Source organism: Cynoglossus semilaevis, chromosome 8 (assembly GCF_000523025.1).
Source record: "Cynoglossus semilaevis isolate Cse_v1.0 chromosome 8, Cse_v1.0, whole genome shotgun sequence".
In the NCBI taxonomy this organism is placed as follows: domain Eukaryota; kingdom Metazoa; phylum Chordata; class Actinopteri; order Pleuronectiformes; family Cynoglossidae; genus Cynoglossus; species Cynoglossus semilaevis.
This window is the reverse complement of record NC_024314.1, coordinates 14,065,214-14,087,538: the sequence shown is the minus strand read 5'-3', so window position 1 is coordinate 14,087,538 and position 22,325 is coordinate 14,065,214. Positions and strand designations below refer to the sequence as shown.

Below are 22,325 nucleotides of genomic sequence, written 5' to 3'. Positions count from 1 at the left end.
GTCAGGTGTTTCAGATCATTCTTGTGAGTGCTTTCACCAGCGATGGTGGCCGCCGTCTCCTCATCCAGCAGCCTATCCTTCTCTGCCTGCAGGTTGTCCAGCTCCCTCTGGTGTTTTCTCTGCAGCTCCTCAATCACCTTTTGATGGGATTCCTCCATGGCTGCAAAGCCTCTCTCACACGTGGCCTGAGACACAGAAGGACAGGACGGAGGTGTAAGCTTGAGGCTAATCTAAACAGGGGACCAAAAGGTTCTCCTGACCCTCTGGGTCCTACGGAGTGAACCAGGTGAGACCATTCATATATTCCACTTGCAAGCTACAGCCTGTTAGCCACGAGCCAGTCCAGCCTGTGTGAGTATTAAAAGGAAGGAGAGGAGAGGAGAACACTGAAGGAATGCGTAGGTGATGAGAGAGGAGGGTTTCAGAAAGTCTCTTCTGTCATTCTCTGACCACAGCATATCATCCACACTCCTAATGACACCATGACATCCTCGTTCCAGATTTAGAACATGATGCTGCAGCTGAGGTGTGAATCCTAATCTGCCTGTCGCTCCTACAGTTGGAAGAATGTCACGCTAATCTGCCAAACTGGGGCCGAGCCCCGTGAATACTGAAGTCACTATTTGTTTGGTGATGTAATTGTGTAAAAATGCTAGGAGAGAAAATGACCATATAAAGACTTATAAAGATTCCTGGTGCTTAAAAAAGGAACCTACACTAGTAATATGCCTGTGTTCCAGCAGATGGCGTACACTGTATAGAAGGTGTTCAAAGGTGTTGTGTCTTCTAAGACCTAGAACACTTTCGTCTTCTAAGGTTTCTGATAAAAATAAAAATGCGAGTGTCTGAAGCCCATATCCCCTCACTTGACCGCACACATTGTTGCGCTGCTTGGGACCCCGCTCCACAAGTTTAACCTTTTGTGTCAGCTGAATAATTATGACTTGCATTAGCAGCATTTAAACTAACCTGGACCAGGACCCAGGGTGATGCTCACTGTCGGTGGCTCCAGGTCTGACCACACGTTTTAACAACAGATTTAAACAGCCTTTCCAACTGTCTGGCTAATAACAGAGCTGCTTCTACTCTGAGATCAGGGTGGAAGGCTACTACCTCCCCTTCTCCCCCCGACCCCTTGGTCTCTTTAAGCTTAAGCCAAAGCAAGGAAATTAAGGTCTAGTGTGTTTTCACAGGGACAAAACCCCCCGGGAGCTGAGACCCAACTGTAAAAGGGTGGAAACTTTTCTCTCTGCTTTACACACACTTTCAAACATGCGTCCACACTCTCACACACTTGGACGGGAGGGGGAAATGTAAACTTCCTGCTCTGACATCACAACAGCTTTATTTAGCTGCATGTCAGACTATGAATCTGGTCACAGAGTCCAAGTTTTACACGACATCATTTGTCAACATTCCAGGCTGAACTGAAGACCTTTTTCCTCACAGATATCCAAATACAGACTCTAGCAGAGATTTAAATTAATTTATGTCAAAAACAATTGACACTACTGTTGGTCTCGGCCAATGTTAACCATCAAACATTGAATAAATCTCACTTAATTTGGCAATAATGTCAGTAAAAAGTCCCTTTATTATCCCTTTAATCACATTCTGTTTGTTCCAGTTTAGAGGGGGAACGTTTGAATTTATGCCAGTTAATAGGAACGGATGCCTGTGATTTTTGACTGCACTTCCTCTTTTTGACTGTGCTTAAATGATCCCCAGAGGAAGTGACGTCGTCAGTGAAATGTTGTGAGATCAACTTTGATGAGGAGAGAAAGTGTGGGTTACATTTGAACTGTTAATAGAAGGAGTCAAAGGAAAAAGGATCTGACCCTTTCTGAGTCACCAAAACTCTTAAATTTGAAAAACTTTAAATGTTGCCATCGTCAATAAAAGCTTTAATGATGAATGTAACCACGGGTCACCTCTTTGTCCTTTAACACAGAGTTAGAATAAGCAACATCAAACTACACACCAAGGAACTCATTTCAGAGGAGAGAAGGTCGAAGCACAAATGTGTGTGAAATTGATACTTTTGCTTCACTCGAATTATTTTCTATTTAGGTGATGCTGATGAAGCTCTGACAAAATGGGTTCCTTGGCTCAGAACTACTGCGGCGTCTGGAATGATCACATGAACCTAAAAGGAGATCAGTTCATGCAACAGAGAAGGAAAGTGTCTTTCATGAAAACTTTTAAGAGCGGGAGCGTTAGAAAGGTTAGGGAGGAGAGGGTAAAGGGAGTTGCTTAGGGAAGAGGGATCTGGGAATGCCACAAAGGGACACAAGGCATCACAGATGGAGAACGACAAGGACAAGGAGCGCTTCCACCTTCAGGTTCTCCAGGTCTTTTTCGTATTTCAGCCGGTGGGTTGTAACGTCGCCCTGCTCTTCTCGCCGCCTCATCTCTTCGGTCATCGCCGACACTTGGGTAAGCAGCTCTTGAATGCGCTGCTTCAGGGTTGGAGTTTGTGCTGACGCTGTGTTGCCCCCATCTTTTGCTGTCTGCTGTGGGTCCTCAGGCCCCATCATGCACCTCAGCTCTTCCATTTCCTGATCAAACCTTTCCAACAGGTTTGTCCTTTCCAGCTCGTGCTTTTTCCTGAGGTTCTCCATGCAGCTGGTCAAGGAGTCAATCTCTTTCACATTTTCTTCTGATCGGAGACGCAGAGTTTCGCTGGCCTGGGCTGCTTCCTCCCTCATCTTTTCTACTTCCTGTTCATAGTGGTCTTTAACCTCTCGGAGCTCCTTTCTATGTTTTGCTACTATGTCCTGGAGCTCGATGGTTTTATCCAGTGAGTCAATGGACTCGCCCTCTATCTGTATCATGGTTTCAGGTACAGTAGTGGTTTTCAAAGTAGCTTCGGTCAGCTGACTCTGAAGATCTGTCACTTTAGATTGGAGATCAACAGCAACTTCCCTCAATACTGGACAATTTGGACAATCCAAGCTAGTGCTCAGAACTTCCCTCTGCTTTTGCCTGAACTCTTTCTCACGCTGGACCTTAGACCTAATAATCACATAGAAAGTGCTTGTTTCTTTGAGGGATTCAAGCAAATATTCAGAGGGTTGTTGTTGCTTGTAACTGAAGTCAAAGCAAGTTAGAGCCATAGACAGGAGCTTGTCATCTGCATCAAGGATGATCCTGGATAAAATTTGCTTTAAACAATTTGACCGTGACTCTAATGTCTCTCTTAACTCTTTCAAAATCTGAAAAATACTTTCGTTGTCAAGCCAGCTGTACATAGAATCAAAATCTAACTCTGTCTCTGTGTCACTATTAAATTTTCTACTTGTCGAGATCATGAAGCTCTTTAGTGACAACATATTTTCTACCAAAGTTCTTGCAGTGTTGCAATCCCCAGGTTTAACTTTGGAGATACCCAACAGTTGGCTCCAGAACTCCGCCTCAACAACCAACCTCACATCGTCCCGACTCAAAAACAGCCGTTCTTCTTCTTTCAAAGAATCAAATAAAGTGCTTTTTAAATTGCTAACCATTCTCTCTGCATTAACCTCTATGTTTGCCAACATCTGTACAACATGATTGATTGCCTCAGCCTTCCTCTCAACCTGCTCTATTACTTCCTCTCTAAGGATCTTCACATCTCCTTGCTCTACTCCTGCTTCAACACATTCACTCGCTGTCACCCCTGCTCTAACCTTCTCCTTTTCCAACTTCTCTTGTAGCATTTTTATTTCATTTTCTGCTTCCTCCAGCTTTTCTTGACTAACTTTCTGGAATTCCTCATGAAGTTTGATCAGTTCACTGTTCCTAGCCTCAATTTCGAGACAGTGCTGCTGTGAAAACTGCAGGTTTGCCTCCATGTCATACATCTTTCTTTGTGAGGCCTCCAATAGCTCTTTGAGATGCTCTTTCTCAGGTTTTGAGTCGTCGTCTTCGTAATCTGTCGGGAAGCCCAGGCCCTTCAGCGTGGCTTCTTTTAACTGCAGCTTTTTCTCCGTCTCTTTGAGGGAGTTCCCAAGGTCCTCTAACGTGACAAGAGCTTCATGGAGCCTTAAGGACTTCTCATTCAGCTCTCTTTCATAATACTCTCTGTCTATGGCAATAGCTTGGTTTTCAGCCAGTTCGGCCTTGACTCTTTTTAGCTCTTCCACAGCCAGATGATGCTGCCTGCTACCCTGCTGGCTGTTCAGCTCAGCTTTCAGCCTGTCTATTTCTCTATCGGCCTCGGTCAGCTGGTTAACTATTTCCTGACATCGCTGCTTCAGTGCCTCGTTTTCATTTGTCAACAGTTCAACCCTCTGAGAAAGTATTCCCACAGTTGTCTCGTTTGCCTCCGAGTGGCCATAGGGGCTTTTTAGTCTCTCAACAGTTTGCCTCTGAACTTTGCCTACCAGATCCTCCATGGTGAGAAGACGAGCTTCGTACTCCCGGATGCTTTCACCAGCTCTGGCTAAACTCTTCTTTATCATCTCATTTTCTATTTCCTGCTGGTACTTCCAGGTTTCTAGAAGCTTCTGGAGTTGATGCCTTTCGGATGTCTCCTGAACACAACTATGGGATTTAAGGAGTCTTCCCAGCTCTGTTAGAGTCAGGCGTTTACCAGCTATCAAGTCTTCTAGTTCCTGAATGGCCTCTAAGCTGTCCTGGAGCAAGACACTCACAGTTTTTTGGACAGGTTCAGAGCTAGGGCTCTCCATGAGGGGTGTTTTTTGGGGTTCAGAAAGGTAAGGTTCCTTTGCAGGGAGGTGAGAAAGTGAGAGGCCAAGCTGTGCCTGCATATTACGCTTTTTCAATTCTTGCAGTTTCAGGAGCTCTTTGGTCTCCTGGTACTTCTTTGTTAAACTCTGTGCTTGAGAACTAACCAGTTCAGGCCTCTTCGTCTGGGGCGTCTCACCGCCCTCCAGACCCGTAGGATCCAGCTTGGAAAAGGGGACCAGACATTTGGTTAACACACAGCAGGGGTGACAAAAAAGCTTGCTAATAATTATCAGTGTTATCTACCAATCATTTCTTTCTAATTTTTTTAATCAAAACAGTGACATTAAAATTAGCATTCCCACATGGTGTATTATGTTCAGTGATTCAAAACAAATTAAGAAAACCCTTCAAGTTCATTGTTACAAATGAGAAGTAAAAGATAGCAGTGTTAGTGGATGTCATCAGAGCATGCACATTAAAGGGTTAGAAGTTATGTTTGTGTTAGAAATGCAATATTAGTTTTGGAGCAATGGTTTACTGAGGGATGGAAGACACGGCAGGTCCTACACACACACCTCTGTTTCCCTGTATTGTCAATCTTAGGTCATGTGGTACGACACATTGCTCGTTTAACTCACGGCAGGTAACTCAAATGCTATGTTTAAAAAGACGGGCAACACAGGAGTGCACACATAGTATCATAATGAACCAGACAATAGTATATCGTTCAAAAGATTCCTTCAGTATTTCTCTGAAAGAAAAACATAATTCAAATATCAACACACACAGAAATGCCTCCAAAATCAAACATTAATGCTGTTTTCACAGGAGTACACAGTATTTGAGCTTCACAGCAGTTAATAGAAAATGGAAATCTGTTCTTCATGCAGATAATGAGAAAACAGGCTGACGGGTTACAGATCTGACTGAGGCTCATGAAGGGTTAATGTCACTCTGAATGAAATGAATGATCAAGTCTTAAGACGAACAACCGTTTTAATGAACCAACTGTTAAACAGAATATCTAATCATTGGGAATTAATACAATTTGATTTCAGTTCCAGTGAACATTTGAATTTAAAGAAAAAAAAATCTATTCAAATAAATAATTTAGTAGGATTTAAAAAAATACAATATTTTATTATATTTTTGTGTTAATTTAACATTATTCATTTCTTTCTTAGATCTAGCTCTATTGTTTCTGAATTATAATAATGACTATAATTATAATGAGTTTTTGTCCTTTAGTTTATTTCTTTCCCCCAGTTGTCAACAGCTGTATTCATGGCTTTAACTTACTGTATGTTTACTGTACATACATATGAGAGATTGACGTATGTTCTCTTTACATTTACAGTGAAAGTCTTCTTTAATAGTTCACTGACAAAACCCCACTTTGTTTTGTTTTTCAGTTCATGACAAAAAGAAAACAAATTGAACAGGTTTGAATAAAACACAGAGCTACGACACGAGAGAAGGGAAAGCGCCAATTTAGTAAAAAATGTTTTTTTTTTAAATATATATATATATATATAAAATCAACATGCAACAAACTCATGCAAAGGCACATACAGTATCTGTAGTCACTCTGACCTTCAATGTCAGTTGGTTGTTTACTCACAGTGAAATACAACATGCAAAGAGTGTTATCGATATGGACAAAGAAACAGGGCTGAGAATCGAACTAAGTACTGTTTAAATCTACAGCAGGACTGTAGAACTGACAACAAACACACACACACACACACACACAGGCTGCTGACTCACCGGGGAAATGTAACCTGCGCGGATGTCGTGCTCTCTGTCCAAAGCTGTTCTCAGCTGCAGCTCCAGCTCCTGCTTATGCCTGTTGGAGTCGAGGAGCTGCTGGTGGCAGCTCTCCAGCTGAGCCTTCAGGTCCTCGATCTGTGGGAGGCAGCAGGAGATTAGGCAGGAAATATCACAAACACCTGAAAGTTCAGGGACGTTTTAGGGTTTCAAGGTTTGGCCCAAGTCATTATCATCTACCTCTTCATCCCTCACTGCAAAATATCCACAAACATTAAGGTGGGGATTTTAGATTTTAAATGTGCTGTTCCTCTTGTACAGCACATTTAAAATCTTAAATCCAGTAAAACAGATTTAAAAAAGTCAAACTCACCCCTTGTTTGTAATTATCTAGCAGCTGCTCCAGTTCTACCGTGTCTCTGGGCTGTCCCGTGGTGGGCAGGGGCACCCGCCTCTCGTCTCGCATGGGCGTCTTCTCCACCTGTCGCCAGTGCTGCTCGATCATCTCCTCCACCTGCTGCTGCTTCTCCTCAGCCACAGGACCCACTGAATCTTCTCCTCTGTCGTAGGACACGGTCCTTCCTGCTTCCCTGACAAATGGATGCTCTGTTGGAGAGACCATCGCCGTCTCATGCCTCCTCCTCCTCTCATCTCGTCTACGACTCCTCTCCAGCTCCCCCAGGTCAGACTGGAAGCTCTCGGCCTCCTGCGCCCTCTGCTGGGCCAGAGCCTGAGCGATGGGCCTGAACTCGGCCCAGTCAAAGGTTTTGGAGCGACCTTCTCGTCTGCGCTCACGTGCACGGCTCTTAGTGATGTTCGGGGCAGGTTCTCTATCCACAGACGAGGCCTCAGAGGAGGGGGAGTCCTGCGTGACGTCTGGCCTGTCCAGAACTTCTAAAGGAGAGAAGGAGCCGTGGTCCTCAGTGGAACTGCAAATAAGGAGTAGGAAATAAAGTCAAACTTCACAGTAGGAACCAGGAAGGACTTGTATGATTTAAACAACCATCATGTGAAGGCACCAACCTGGCTACATCAGGAGCATTAGAGGGCCTGACGTTCTTCATGACCGCCTGGATCCAGTTCCTCCGTATTCCTGCCGTCATGGCTGACAGCGCGTGCACTCCCTCCTGAGTCTAAACAGTTCAAACCATCATCAAAACAAACATCGACTCTGCAGAAAACTCTGGTGAAGTAACGTATATAGAATAAAAAAGTTTGTCTTGACTCAGTGTCAAGGCTGTGAAAAAGCAGAGCCACTTACGTAGATTTTGAAACCATAGTTGCGCTGAGCCGGATACTCGCTGACATTGTAGCAGGTGGAAAGGTCGATCTCACCGTCCAGATCGGAGGCCTAAAAAAAAAAAAAAAATGAAATTGATTCAGCCATGTAGAAAACCATTTCTGAAATGGCACTGGATCAGTATGGGTGACCTCTCACCTCCTCGGCTATAGAGTCCTTGTAGTACCGCAGGCTGTGATCTGTCAGCACAAACCAGTACTTTGTCCACTGCAACACAGGAGAGGAATAACACGTCAACTCACATGTGAATTGACACTACCAAAGTGGGAGGGAGTTTGGGGGGGCCATAAGACATCTTTATTTTATTTTATTTATTCAATGATCAATGTTTAGATTTTCACAGCATCAGTGAACAGAGGTTAACTGTACCTGGCCTTGATCATCCAGCTTCACCATCCAGCCTTTTTTGAAGTTCAGTAAATCCGGCTGTAAACAAAGAAAGAAACAGGAAAACATCTGTTCTAAGGTGCAGTGAAAAGATGGTTCCACATGCAAACGGACCTCAGGAGCAGACAATACAAACCATGTGCTGCTGTCATTGACCTTTGTTTACCTTGTGTAGCACAGTAAAAAATGAAAGTGAAATACTCAGGGCAGCAGAAACACATGCTCACTCAGCAAACTGAGGGTAGAAGTTGACTTAGAAGTTGAGGAGACAGTGGAGGGATTTGGCCAAATTGAAATTGATTCAGCCATGTAGAAAACCATTTCTGAAATGGCACTGGATCAGTATGGGTGACCTCTCACCTCCTCGGCTATAGAGTCCTTGTAGTACCGCAGGCTGTGATCTGTCAGCACAAACCAGTACTTTGTCCACTGCAACACAGGAGAGGAATAACACGTCAACTCACATGTGAATTGACACTACCAAAGTGGGAGGGAGTTTGGGGGGGCCATAAGACATCTTTATTTTATTTTATTTATTCAATGATCAATGTTTAGATTTTCACAGCATCAGTGAACAGAGGTTAACTGTACCTGGCCTTGATCATCCAGCTTCACCATCCAGCCTTTTTTGAAGTTCAGTAAATCCGGCTGTAAACAAAGAAAGAAACAGGAAAACATCTGTTCTAAGGTGCAGTGAAAAGATGGTTCCACATGCAAACGGACCTCAGGAGCAGACAATACAAACCATGTGCTGCTGTCATTGACCTTTGTTTACCTTGTGTAGCACAGTAAAAAATGAAAGTGAAATACTCAGGGCAGCAGAAACACATGCTCACTCAGCAAACTGAGGGTAGAAGTTGACTTAGAAGTTGAGGAGACAGTGGAGGGATTTGGCCAAATCAGTGTCAGTGGACGGGGACAACGTCCTACCGTGCTGTTTTTTCTGCTGCTGTGATACACCTGCTGTTGGCCACACAGTGATACCAACACACACACACGAGCTGTGGCTTCAGTAAGCAGTGGCAAGATGTGCTGTACTGTCATCCACAAAAAACTGACAAAGACAGATAAATGGACAGACAGACAGATGGACGGACTGACTTTTCTCTCTAACATATATATAATCATAAAGCTCAGCTAAAAGTGGCAGGACACATATCAGCAGTCTTCAAACCAGTGGAGCAGAGTCAGGAGTATAACCTGGAGTAGAAGGAACTGCACTGCCCCCTGCAGCTTGGAGGTACTGTATGGCCTACATCACTACACAAAGTCAAAGAAATGTAAAAAGAACAATAATAACAACAATGCAAGTTTAACTACAACAGAAATCAAACCAAAGTGACGGTTGCACAGCTGCTGCTGAGGAACTCAGAGATAAATTAGAGGAAAGGTTGTGACGGTTTGTTCAGAGACAGTGGCTCATTGAGGGAGAAGGAAGTTGGAGATAAAGAGAAGGAACGCAGGGAACATTCACGGATGTAGTGTGAAAACAAATGGAGATGGTGGGTGGAAAATAAGGAGGAGAGAGGAAAGGGCTGGATAAAGATCAAAAAGGACAAAAAGGAGGAAGAAAGAGGGTGATATGGGAGAAAGAGGATGTTTTTGTCCTGTAAACACACCTGCTCACTTAGCTGGACTCAGACATGTTGTCCATCTGTATCACACTGCTCCACTACCAACACTTACCACCACCAGTCCCTGAGAGAGGGCTGATTCCAGAGGCCGCCATGTAAACCCAGCAGCACGCTGCTCAGGGAGGGGAGGTGGGAGGGAGGGAGAGAGGGGACGTCCTTTAATTCCTTTAACTCTGTTATCTAACCCCATCTAGCCTTTCGCTCACAACAACTCGGCGACCCTGCTGCGCTCAGCTGAAGCCCCGGCACAGACGCTAACCCTGGATCCCACAGCTTAAACGGAACAGAGGGGCTTTGTCTGGGCCGCAACAGACATGGTCAAACACACAGGCGTTACGAGTGGAATCTTGGCGTTTGTGTGCCGCTCTATGTCAAACACAATCAGTGGAGAACTAAAGTTGAACCTGATCATCAGCTGATGGAATTCCCCCAGTGTCTGTGATCCAAAAAGCTCTTCTGTCTGTCAGACCACATCCTCCACCTGTGCAGCAGTTTGTTCCAGCAGGAACAAACAGCAGCTGGCTGTTCTGGAAACAGACGTTTACGATGCCAATATTTGAAGACGAGGAGAGCCGAGAGGCTGGTGTTTTTAACATAAACACCACTGCAGGATGTATTAATTAAAATAATAAATTAAATAAATTAATAATTGACAGATTTAAATTATTCTGGTAACTGTTGAATGACTCGGGGCCAGTGTAGTGCCCTGCTAACATTCCTGCCTGATACGCAGTGGGTTTCAGGATGGATTGCAACAAGTCCCCAAACCTGTCAAGGAGTTCAAGCACCTTGTGTGTGTAACCATTGTTCAGTTTAATGAAGTTTGAGTTTCTGATGTTCTGCTTGATAATCACGTCTTTTCCTCGATTAAAATACATGCTGAGATATAAAATCAAATAGCCCTGGAACCATGACAGAACCAGATCTTATAATATTTCTAAATATCTGACTAAAACAGCAGTTGAGGTGAAGAGGAAAAGTCACATGATGTGGTGTCTTATGATCTTATCCTCAGAAACGATCTCTAAAGAGTTTGACTGAATCAGACTTACGCTGCCACAGCAAACACCAAACCAAGGAGCGTTGACGGCTTCACAGTCTGACATTTGTACAACGTCAGTTTAGGTGAACATGTGTTTTCATGATTCAGAGAAAGCTTTTGAAATAATACAGAGGGAGCTTTCTGGACTCACCGTCATGACTGACTCAGTGGTTCTTCGGTCTAAGGACTTGGCTCTCCTCAGAGGGGGCAGGGTAGAGGGGAAGCCCGGACCCTGCCCATCGTCACGCTTCTGCTCCTGTAAGAAAAAACACACAAGAAAAACAATCAGGTTTGGTGTTTTACTGTCTTCAACTTGACTCGATATTTAGACGCAATATCACTGACAAGTGAGAAAGAAAAAAGATCAGCTCATGCACAAGAATCGTCCTGGGTTTCGTGATACTTGAATCTGTTTCTGATCAGCTAAGCCCTGACAAAGATAATAATCCTGTACATTTAACAGAGTCTGATTGTGACTGAACATTGGTCACATTTTATGTGAGCACAGTGGGCCAGGGTGGGAAAAGGAAGTCTGATCGCCTGGGGAATCCCACCACAGAATGGAAACTGGAAATGAACACAGCACATGCTCACGACCCCTGACCTGCAACCAAAACAAAGACAGGACAGACAGGGAAAAGATGGAGGCAAGAGGGCAAGGGTGAAGGGAACAGATAGGAGGAAGAGGAGGAGCAGGAGCTGGGACAGGGATGAAATTAAAAACAAAAAAAAGTCCTGAGGCGAGTTCACATCTGCTCTGTCATCTGATGTTGTTTATACTTCTCTACTGTATCCACCGCAAACAGCTTCACACTGTCACCACTGGAGGCACACACACACACACACACACACACACACACACACACACAGCAGTGTTACCTCTCTGTGGAAACGCCTGTGTTCGCTCCGGCCTTGTCTGTCTCCACTCCTCCCCGACTCCTCCACCTCCATTTTCTCCTGGTTCTCCAGCTCCAGGGCCTCCAGTTTTTCAATAACACCAGAACGACTGAAAATCCAATCAAACACACACACACACACACACACACACACACACACACACTTTAGGTTAAACGAATGTCCATGCCTTCATGTCAATCATCACAACAGTTTGTGGAGGCTCCACAGGTTTATTATTGTCTCAATGTCTTCTCACGTTTTAAAAACCTAATGATTTTTTCCATGACCTTTCACCTTCTTTTTAAAATTAAGGATTAGCAGAACTTCACCACTTGGTGAGATTCTAAAAACAATGACTTCAATCGAAGACAATCTCAGAAGACAATCTGCAATTCAGGAATTCATTCCAGAAAATTTTGCCCTTGGGGAATCAAAGCTGGTTCTACTGGCCCTGGTAGTTTGCTGACTGAGGTGAAAACAGAGAAACTCTGCAGCTCCTTGTGTCAGGTCGCCGTTCAAGTGAAGTTTAAAGGAGGGATGTGTTGGACGTTGGCAGTCTGAGGCTTCGACTCGCTAGAGTCGCACAGACGTGACATGCACTGGTGGACAACTGTCATGAAATCATTGTTTCTGGTCTTGACTTGGAAACGATGAGTTCTGAGAATCAGTGAAGGGTTGGCTGTCATTGGTTCACAGCAGCTTTTTAAAATAGGGAATTGAACACATTAACGTTAAAAAAAAACAGCACATAAAGCGGCCAACTTTGATATAAACCAGGTATCAAAAAGCAACGTCCTCTGGGTTTATGGCTGGAAATCACTGACACAGGGCTTTTGCCAGATGACATCATTTATGAAAAAGTGCTTCTGGAAGATCAATCTGGAAATCTGAGAGTGAGGGGAAGAAAAACGTAACAGCCTGAGCTGACTGGTGTCCATCGGAAAGCGAGCCACCAGTCTTGACACCCACTGCTGCAACAAAGAATCTGCAGTGAGGCAGAAGAAGAGGGTGAGAGGCAGAGGGGGATATTATATTACCCTTTTTGTCAAATTGCTGCCCTTATTTGGGGGCTTATACAGTCCTGGCTGCTGCCCTTAAAAGGGAAGGAAGGAAAGAGGGGAGGATGAGGACGTGGACAGACAGCAGGGGGCCCAACAAGATCCATCTGATGCTCCTCTGTTCTCACAGGCAGGACTGCGTTAAACTGTCACAGTCGGCCAGGACTACAATCTGTGGTGGGAAGTCAAGAGTGACACAGCCCGCCCCTACCCCTGCAGTAAAGTGATGTGAGTCAGAGGCGATGCGTGGTCGCTCCTACCTCAACTTCAGAATCTACTGCGGAGGAGGGAATGAAGCAGGAAGCTGAAGAGGGAGGAAAAAACGATTGGGGGGTGGGGTGTTCGCCTCACCCTCTATCTTTGTTTTACATGGGTGTGTGTGTGAACAGCACAGGGGTCAAGAAGCAAATAACTGAATGGAAAGAACACAGGCTGTAGGGCTGTACAGTCAGTTCTCTAAGAACCTGCAGGGTTCAAAAGGAGGGTCCTTCTGAATCAGCAGTCACTCGACTTTGAGGCTGAAAAAGGACTTTCAGACAGTGCACAGGTCCCTCTACTGGAATACATGTAAGACCTGAGATTCAGTGTGGATTTTTAAATGATAAAAATGATTAAATGGCGTTAGTTTCTGCAGCTCATCTCTGACTCCGAGACCCCTACGTTACCCATTTTTACTAGTGGAAAAAAGAAAAACAGTAGAGAACGGCTTGATTTTAAGTGCCTATTTTGGAGGGATGATTAAAAACATCAAAGTATTTCCTGATTTCACCAAACATACCATCCAATTCTGTTCTATGTAAACTACAATATTATAACTGTATATATAAAGTGTGCCTTTGAAAGGATAACCCTGGAGCTCCAGTATTTCCAGACCACAGTGCAGCACTGAGCTGATTCCAAGAATGCAGGTCCAAAGAGCTGGTTCATCAGGTTAAAGCACAGACTGATTATTGTCTGCTAAGGTGTCATCAGGTCGAAAATATCACATTCCCTGCCGTCTGACCAACATTACCACATTTCAGACTAGCCTGGTTTAAAAAAAAAAGAAACTACTTCCTATTTTGGTAACTGTTGGTCTGTTCTCAGATTCGCTGTCATCTACAGGTTTCATCATCTACGGGGATGTGTGCGAACAAAGGACAAGAGCGTGACTGAAGGTCAGGTGAGGTTAAAGCCTTCTCACCTTTCAGTGCCAGTATTCAAAGGTGCAGAGAGGAACTACTTTTATAAACCACTAGTGTAAGTTCAACGTTGGTTTGACACCATTTACATAACCTTAGCATAAAACTGTCCCATAGTAACAACACAGTATTGTCCGTGCAGTACCAAAGTTCACCAGTCTATTTTTAGACACAGGGGCTGAATATTTGCCTCACCACCGCACTGCTGGATTACTGATAAGACAATACTGACCTCCTCTCCGGGCTGAGGACAGGCTCCCTCTCCTGCCGCTCTGGGCTCTTGTACCGAGTCCTCTTCTCAGCCTTCCTGGCCTCAGCCTCCAGTTTCCTGGATCTCAGCATGTCATGGTGGCTGTAGACGTGGTTGCCTCTCTGTGAGGTTGGGTGACTGTCGTTGCTGGTCACCGTGCTGCCACTGGCGTCGGAATCCAGTGAGCTGACCGAGCCGCTAATGTGGGAGCCGTTGGAAAGCAGGGAGCTGCCGGAGGGGAAGGGGTCACTGGGAGCAGGTGAAAGGCAACGTGGGACCCCACCCAGGCTTGAGCAGGAGCCTGTGGGGGAGAGTAGGTCATTGGGTGGCTGCGGAGGAGCCGTTGAGCTGAGCAGCATCAGGCTGCCTTGGTCCACCTCGTCTCCGTTTACTGAGCCTGTGTCTGAGCTGCGACCAAGTGACTGACGCTCACCTGAGAAGATCATCCGTGTAAATTACACAGCAATGAAACAATACCCCACTGTAATTATTTTGGATAAACAGCATTGTTTCCAGCCATTGAGTCCAACCTGTAGGGTGCAGTGGTGCTGATGCTACATCAGCAGTGGCCCAGAGTGGGACCACCTCTGCCTCCCTCTGGTTCAGCTCCTCCTGCCAGATGATGGAGCTGGAGTCTGGAACCTTTTCTGCCTCTGGGATTCCAGAACCAGTCACTGCAACCTTTGCTGGGCCAGGCTCCTGGACACAAGGTGGAACATCAAAACCAATGGAATTACCAAGCTACACTACGGCAGCCAGGGTTCACAACACAACATATTATAATTCTTGAGCGTCACAGTTATAACAAGACATAACAAAATGAAAACTAATAACATTTTATAACTAAGTCAGGTCCAATGTCCAGCTCCAGACCAGGTCAGCTTTACATACCTGCCTAATACTTATGACATTCAGACCACATTTCCCATGATTCATCAGGGTAAAATACCATTTTAGTGACCCTCACCAAATGGTTAAGTTCTCTTTAGGATTTAAAAAGAACACATCAACACACGACTGCGCGGCTGATCCATGTTTTGTAGCTACCTGAACACTACGATGAGGAGAACCTACCTGGGAGGTTGCAGGTTCCACCTTGCGTTTCTTCTTCTGGTTCTGTTTGTTGGTCCGTGGGTAAACCACCAGCTGCTCGCTCCACCTGGCAACACGACACGGTAAAGTTTAATTTAACGACATATAAACGTTAAGGTTACATCCAATCTCAACATCCAATCAGCAGCCGGACCACTCACCCATTGATGATTTCCTTGTTCTCTCCTCTGATGAAGTATTCCTGCTCAGGTGTTATGATGCACAGCGAGTTCTTCTGTCCTGTCTTGGGCTCGGCGTCGATCACATCCGTGCAGAGGTTCATGTTCACGGTGCCCTGAGGCAGCGTGCTGGGCTGAGTGAGGAACAGGACAAAAATGGCCTTTAATAAGTGGCATGTTGTAGAAAACTACGATCAGAACCAAGTCCAAGTCTTAACAAGAGTTCCCAGATAAAATAACATGCACCTGACGTTCCTTTCTCACGGTTCATAGACCAATGTTCTTAGAAAGTCTTCTACATTGAAACACAGACTTAAATGGAAAGTAGTAAAGTGTAATGATATTTTTGTGGTAAACAACATTTAAAATACTCTGCTTCTATAAATGTCACATATTTTTAAAAAAAATAAAGAAATCAATTAAAATGTGAAAAAGAACAAATGTGAACCACATGGTAAACAGGATGCCTGAGTCACTGGTTGGTTTTTCCATACTGGATGAGTGACCTCCAGACTAAACACTGATATCAACGAGGTTCGCATTTCAATCTGTTACAACCTTAAATAGAAATGTAGTTGTTGAAGTTGAAAAATGTTTGTTTTTTTTAACAGTCGGCTCTAAGTCCTGATCTGCTGCTCTGGTTCACAGTGCAGATTTGAAGGCCTGTACTGTACAGACTCCAGGTCGCCATGGTAACTGGGCACAATCCTTTTCACTTCCAGCACACATGGAGTGAAAAGGGGAGATGACAGCAACGGGATGCCGGACTAAAGCGGCTTTGTGTGAGGGATCAGTGGAGAACGTGGAGCTTTGTCTGCTTTGTGAAGCAGCGACGACACAGAAAAACTCAAACACACAACCTAAACACATCCTGGTAAAAAAAAAAACAGGAACGTCCAGATTCTAGTGTGTGACCTGTGTAATGTTCAGAAACTGCCCTAAACTTCCTCCTCTCTGACCTGTCCTCCGTCTGCTCCAATTCCTGTGGCTCGTTATCTCGCTCAGTTTGGTTATGTCTTCAAACAGATCTTAAACAGGTGCCGGGTCTGGTTCCAGCTCCTTTTAAGGCCACTGGACACAGATCCAGCTTTATTAAGATCTTGTCTGGAAACCCCTGTGGTCTGCCAAATATGGCAATTACAGGCCGTTGCAAGTTGGATGAAGAATTTCTTCCAAGAGAAAGAGAGGGAAAAAAAGATGAAGTTGAGAAGTTTAAGAAAAAAATAGTTCTCCCTTTAAGCAGCAGGAGAACCTGCGGCCACAGGTCACTCTGATGAATCCTGAGATCAGCTCTGGAACAAAGTGGACACTAGAAGAACCCACTGTTTATTCACTGTGGAGAGAAGCTCAGAAAACATTACAGATTCCCAGATATCGTCAAGATGTTTCTGAACAAAAGGTTCCTGGAACCAGGATCTGATCTCAACTGGTTCCTGTACATGGAGTGAAATCAGTATATTATACTGATAAAACGTCAGTATATCAGACAAACAAATGATAAAATGTACGTAAAAGAGAGTTCCTCAAGGTTGGACCCCAGTTACCTCAAAGACAAATCTTTGAATTTAAAAACCATCACAATAAATATGTACATGTAAAAATTTGAAACTGTGAAGAAGTTTTTATTTTTATTATGGAATTCTAGTAGTTTTTTTCCTGACAAATTGGCAACTGCCATTAAACTGTTCTGTTTTTGGCAACTAAGCAAAAAACACTAACATTAATAAATAAATGAAATAAAAAAGCCAAAAAAGAGTCATCACTTAAAAAACAAGCAACAAAAAAAGAAAAAAAAGCCACAAATTTGAGATGAGTAAAAATGATTGACTATATTAATAATTATATACATATATGGATTAAATCACATCTGTGGTAGAACTGGAGTCAACATGAATTCTTAATCTATGGTTTAAATAATCAGAATCCAATTCTTAACTGCAGTTTTTTTGCTTATATGTGAATAATATCTATTGAAGCAGACACTGAAACAGAGATGGAGGAGATTCCTACAGAGATACAGGAGGATGGTTAGTCTAAGGTGGAACGTTCGTTGGTCAGCTTATGATGATGATGACGATGAAGAGACCACATAAGCAGCTTGTTGCTTAGAAACTGCAACTTGGCAGCAAAACAAAAGAACTATCAACAAGGCTACAGCTCCAAGCCCATGGAGGTGGGTTTGACTCCTCCACAGCTGGGTCCAAACCATATCCTCCAATTGTGTTGATGATGTGCTGCTCTGATATTTTTAGCCTCACTCAGAGGTATTATTAAAACAACTCTGGAGATTTCGGCCCTGTGTCGCTGACATGACATGAGGAGGCCTTTAAACATAATGAGAGCCAACACTGGCCACAGGAGAGCCAGGGTTGGTGTTGTTCACACTCAAACCCCTAAGTTGCGTCTATATGGTTGTTACTCTGTTCCTTAAGTTTGGACGTTTTACTGCAGCTGCGGCTGAACAGTTAACCCCCCCCCCAAAAAAAATACATAAAAAAGCAGCATGAAATAAGTAAGCTGGGGGAATGAAGTGGAGAACACCCACTCCATAAATGATAAATCCTTCAGGAGGTTTTTACAGGCTGAGCCAAAGGAACGTCCACCACAGCAGGCCGCGGAGCACAGACTGCTGTTTTATGTGCTACATGTTCCTGCACACAGCGCCCGCCATCAAAACTCTGCACAGACAGGAAGGAAGTGCCACTGCAGCTTCTGCAAATACTGTTCCTGGAGAACCTTTTCCAAAGCAACAAGAGGAAAGAACCTACTAAGAACTAAAGGATAAGTCCTAAAGTTTTATCAGTGGCATCAGGTGGTTGACGTTGCATAGATATTTGATATAAAAAAAAATTATGGAATTCCCAAAGATGACAAGGCAGTTCTGCGATGGACAGCTCCCCTCCTGTGCCTCCCCAAAGATGTCCTCATGGTCACTGACCTCAAGTTTGCAGGGTGGTCTTATAAGTCAACTATTGGCCTAAAAGTTCTTCTCACTGTATATCAGTTACTGAGCCATGAATATAACAGTGATGTATTTGCTGAACTATTCTGCGAACTGTTCCAGAACCGAGCCGGGTTCTAGCTGTGGCAGGCCGTGTGCAGGAATGTCTGGGTCTGGGGCATATTTGACGTTTCCTCTGTGGTTTTTTGGGGGGTAGGGTGGAGGGGGTGGGGGTAGCTGCCTCTCTCCTGCGCTCTGTGATCCAGGGCTCCTCAAGCTCACTGCAGTTCACCAAATATGGGCATTGGAGGAGGAATGCTGCCTGAGAGGGAGAGCATCTTTCCCTCTGGCAGCGGTGAAAATAGTCCAGCTTTAAGAGGCCACTGCTGCAGATAGCACCCTGCTGTCTACAGCAGAAAATAGAAGATTGTATCATGATGGCCTGGACGTTGGTCTATAAGAGGGGTTAAATATTCTACACTTTGGTTCAGTTCCTTCACTATTGTGACTCGCTGATATCAGGCTGGGAATAAAACTTTTCTTTAAAGTTTCGGTTTTCTTTTCAGAAAGTGTTGCGTTCCTAGTCGCACCAATGTTGCAGAAATCCTTGGCTCGTTGACCTGATTTTTGGTCTGCTTCATCACTTGCCCATAGACTGTTTATAAAAGATGTGCATCCCCAGAGTCGGATTTCTGAAGCCAACTGGAAAAGCTACATTGGCTGCAGTCACACTGCTGGTCAGCATCTTTCCTCTGAGACATCCAACTGAAAACTGCCAAGTTCTCGTATTAATTCATCAGTTTTTTCTTTCTTCCAGGAGTCATTTTGTCTGACTGAACATTTCTTTCACATCACTATTGTAGTCAAAGTTAACACAGACTAACTGTGCTGTGCTGTTAGCTTCGCACTGACTCATGTCAGTTACCAGTATAATGTGTTTCAATTGCCCGTGTTGGGTGGGGGTGGGTGGGGGCTACATTGGTACAAATATGTCCCATTCTTGCAGTACCAGTTTCTGTAGAATCCTCCTCTGTGGTGGTTACAGACGATAAACTTCTTTAATTTCCAGATTTCTATTTTATTATCCGTATATAGTGACACCTGTGACAGCCTTATAAAGTACTGAGGACAGGGCTGCAGCAGGAACTGTTAGAGGAACCTTATCTGTTTCATCTGGGTCTGTTTGTACTTCAGTTTGGTATTTTATATATAAACCTCACCATGTTTGTGTATGGGCTACACACTTGGAGCCGTTCTCAGCCTGCTGCCATGGCAATCAATGCTGTAGGCGGGCGTAGGCAGAACTGGTGGGAGTGGAGTTTGGTACGGATGCAGGCCGGTCATTTTAAAGACAAACTCTCTACCCTGCTGTTGTTTTACACAGTTCTGTAGGTGTTTCAGGTGACTGAACAGAGCCGGTATGCTGATGAACAGCAGTGAGAGTTGAAATAATGAGATCAAAAGAACAATAACACAAAGTGTGTGTGGGCGTCGCTCCACTAAAACTCTCTATTTTGGGAAAAACCACAGGAGAAAAATGAAAAGTATGAACATTAGCTTCAACACAGACCTCAAACTAAACATGGCTTTGTTCAACTGCGGGACAACGGCAAAGGAGCTGTGATGCTATCAAGACCCATAAATGTGTCGTTATCAGCTCTGATGTTGAAAAGAGCTCCATTGCTCGGGGGTGGGGGGGCGCAGAGCACCCATTTCCCTGACCCATTTTCCTGCCGTGTTGAGCAGATGAAAAGAGTCCAGGACAATGAGGCAGACAGTTTAGGAATCACTGGTACAATAAGAGGAAAAACAGCCGCGCACACCAGGCTGGGTGTCACTGGAAACACATGACACAGTGGAAACATGCACACGCAGGAGGAAAAAAAAAAACTGCTCACGTTTCCGTCCATTGTCAGCAGTGGACAACACAAAGAGATTCACCACACGTGACTTAACATAAGGCCTGCGTGCGCACACAGAGGCCCAGAGAAGCTGTTTCTACCTCAGCCCATGTATTGAACCCTCCAGATTCCCTCAGTGGGACACACACACACACACCTGCTGGAGGGTAAATCAGAAGACAATTCACTGTTGTTGAAAACTGAGCGTCCGTCCTACAGTGCAGCCCGCGTTTCATCTTCTGACACAGTGTCGGAGGAATGTTTACACACAAACAGCTGCATCTCCAGCCTGATCAGCAGGTACCACCTCACTCACTGGGTTCCAGGCCCCTTTCTAAGACACTGCAGGTGTTGGATTCTGGGAACCTTAAAAACTTTTAAATGCTTCAACTGCACATGTGAAGAAAACTGGTTGAATGATGATGTCACAGCTTCCAGCATGCCAACATGAAAAATCTAAGCAGTTTTAACGAGTAACCGCTAAAATTATTATTTCTGTCTCATTTCTGTTTAGTTGACACATAAATAAGTTGTGCAGTGACTCAACTACGCCTTTGCTGATTGGAAATTGACAATAAGTGTTGAATTCCTTCAGGCCCAACCAAGGTGCCAACACCTGCAGGGACTTTATTGTTGTTTCTGAATGAGATAATCAATCATAAAGTGTAGCTTTCTATTAACACACTGCCATGAAGTTGCTTTTATTTGTCAGTGACCTGTGACATTTACAGTAAGGTGAGAGAATCAGACAGAGACCAACCTCATGTCCATACTTGTTGACAGCGGTCAGGAAGGAAATCCTGAACTGTTTAGTAAACTTGGTAGGAAATTTCATATCCCTTAGTTTTTCAGGGATTTGAAACAATAACTTTTAATTAGTAGAGAGGTTCACTCAACAACACAAGGAACTGATGAGTGTGTGTTACAGACTCACCGATTCATCCAGGGCGAAGCGTAAGCAGCCGTGTTCGTAAAGCACAAAGAATCTCCTCTGCCATTTCTGAAAAAACAGAAAAAAAGGTTTAACAGATTTGTTTAAACTTAGTTGGTTTTTTGACATATTCTTTGTTGACTTTTTTTTTCCTGGCACCACAGTAGCTGGAGCAGTGCTGCAGCAGTAAACACATGCCAGTACATTAACCTGAATAAAGGTGAAGCACATGCACATACCCCCGTCACTGCACAAAGAAGCAGCTCGATGAAGAGTACAGGCTCTTACCCGAGATCTTTGCATGGGATTGTCAAAGTCGGTCCCCTCGGGGGCCAAGCACAACCATCCTCCATAAATAGGTTTTGCCTGTAAAAGAGAGGGGGGAGGAGAGGGGGCAATTTAGCTAATCATTAAAACTAGATGAGAGTGTGAGAGTCGAGGGGGATGGGACAAGAAGGGTGTGTGTAAATATCAGTCTCAGGGTGAGAGAGAGAGAGGGAGAGAGAGTGTGCTTTAGACTATCAGATGTTGTCTCTGCTCTCACAGTGCAGGGGGGCATTTAGTGAGCCCTCTGCTGTAATCAGCTCTGTTTGATGACACGCTCCAGTGATGCAGTTTTACCCTCCGTTTACCCGCAGCAGATGAGAGCAGAAACCACAGACGCTCACTGAGTGACTGACTACGGATACAACCACACGGCTGCTGTGGTTTGAGGCTGGGTCGGCACTTGGACTTTAGTCATTCAGTTCACATGAGAGCAGAGCACGTTTTATCACATCCTGGCTGTTTGGTCCTTGGATGGCAGGAGTATTGGACTTTGGTCAAATTCAGGACATGGCTATAAGTTTGATTTGTCTTTATAAAGGTCATTTCCTCAGAGCCAGGTTTTGTAGCCTAAGACACAGTTCTGAAAGTTGTAGAGTTCAGGATATGTTCAATGGAACCTTTTCACTTTTCAAATACAGGGAGCTGATTGGATAAGGGAGAGGAAATGTCTTAGAAAATAAAAACAAAATTGCACATTTATAAAACTAACTGTGACCACTAAGTTGAGCTGTGGAACTGGAACTATTATTACTTTCTTTGATGTTGAG

The 22,325-nt window shown here is 44.3% G+C and overlaps 1 protein-coding gene across 6 annotated transcripts in view; it reads right to left on the bottom strand.

Moving 5' to 3' along the window:
* The window catches only part of mprip (myosin phosphatase Rho interacting protein), a 34,007-nt gene that overhangs the window by 4,947 nt on the left and 6,735 nt on the right, over positions 1–22,325 (bottom strand). For 3 of the 6 annotated variants that reach the window (XM_025057141.1, XM_025057143.1, XM_025057142.1), the window contains exons 2-17: positions 21,520–21,597; positions 21,235–21,300; positions 15,441–15,592; positions 15,262–15,346; positions 14,718–14,886; positions 14,170–14,620; positions 11,681–11,807; positions 10,953–11,057; positions 8,717–8,773; positions 7,877–7,945; positions 7,700–7,789; positions 7,462–7,571; positions 6,812–7,367; positions 6,439–6,576; positions 2,337–4,892; positions 38–185 (exon numbers count right to left, since the gene is read on the bottom strand). In XM_025057141.1, the coding sequence (XP_024912909.1) occupies positions 38–185; positions 2,337–4,892; positions 6,439–6,576; positions 6,812–7,367; positions 7,462–7,571; positions 7,700–7,789; positions 7,877–7,945; positions 8,717–8,773; positions 10,953–11,057; positions 11,681–11,807; positions 14,170–14,620; positions 14,718–14,886; positions 15,262–15,346; positions 15,441–15,592; positions 21,235–21,300; positions 21,520–21,597 (4,957 nt within the window). The remainder of the gene's footprint in view (positions 1–37; positions 186–2,336; positions 4,893–6,438; positions 6,577–6,811; positions 7,368–7,461; positions 7,572–7,699; positions 7,790–7,876; positions 7,946–8,716; positions 8,774–10,952; positions 11,058–11,680; positions 11,808–14,169; positions 14,621–14,717; positions 14,887–15,261; positions 15,347–15,440; positions 15,593–21,234; positions 21,301–21,519; positions 21,598–22,325) is intronic. The other 3 variants (XM_025057144.1, XM_025057145.1, XM_025057146.1) reach the window with 3 other exon arrangements.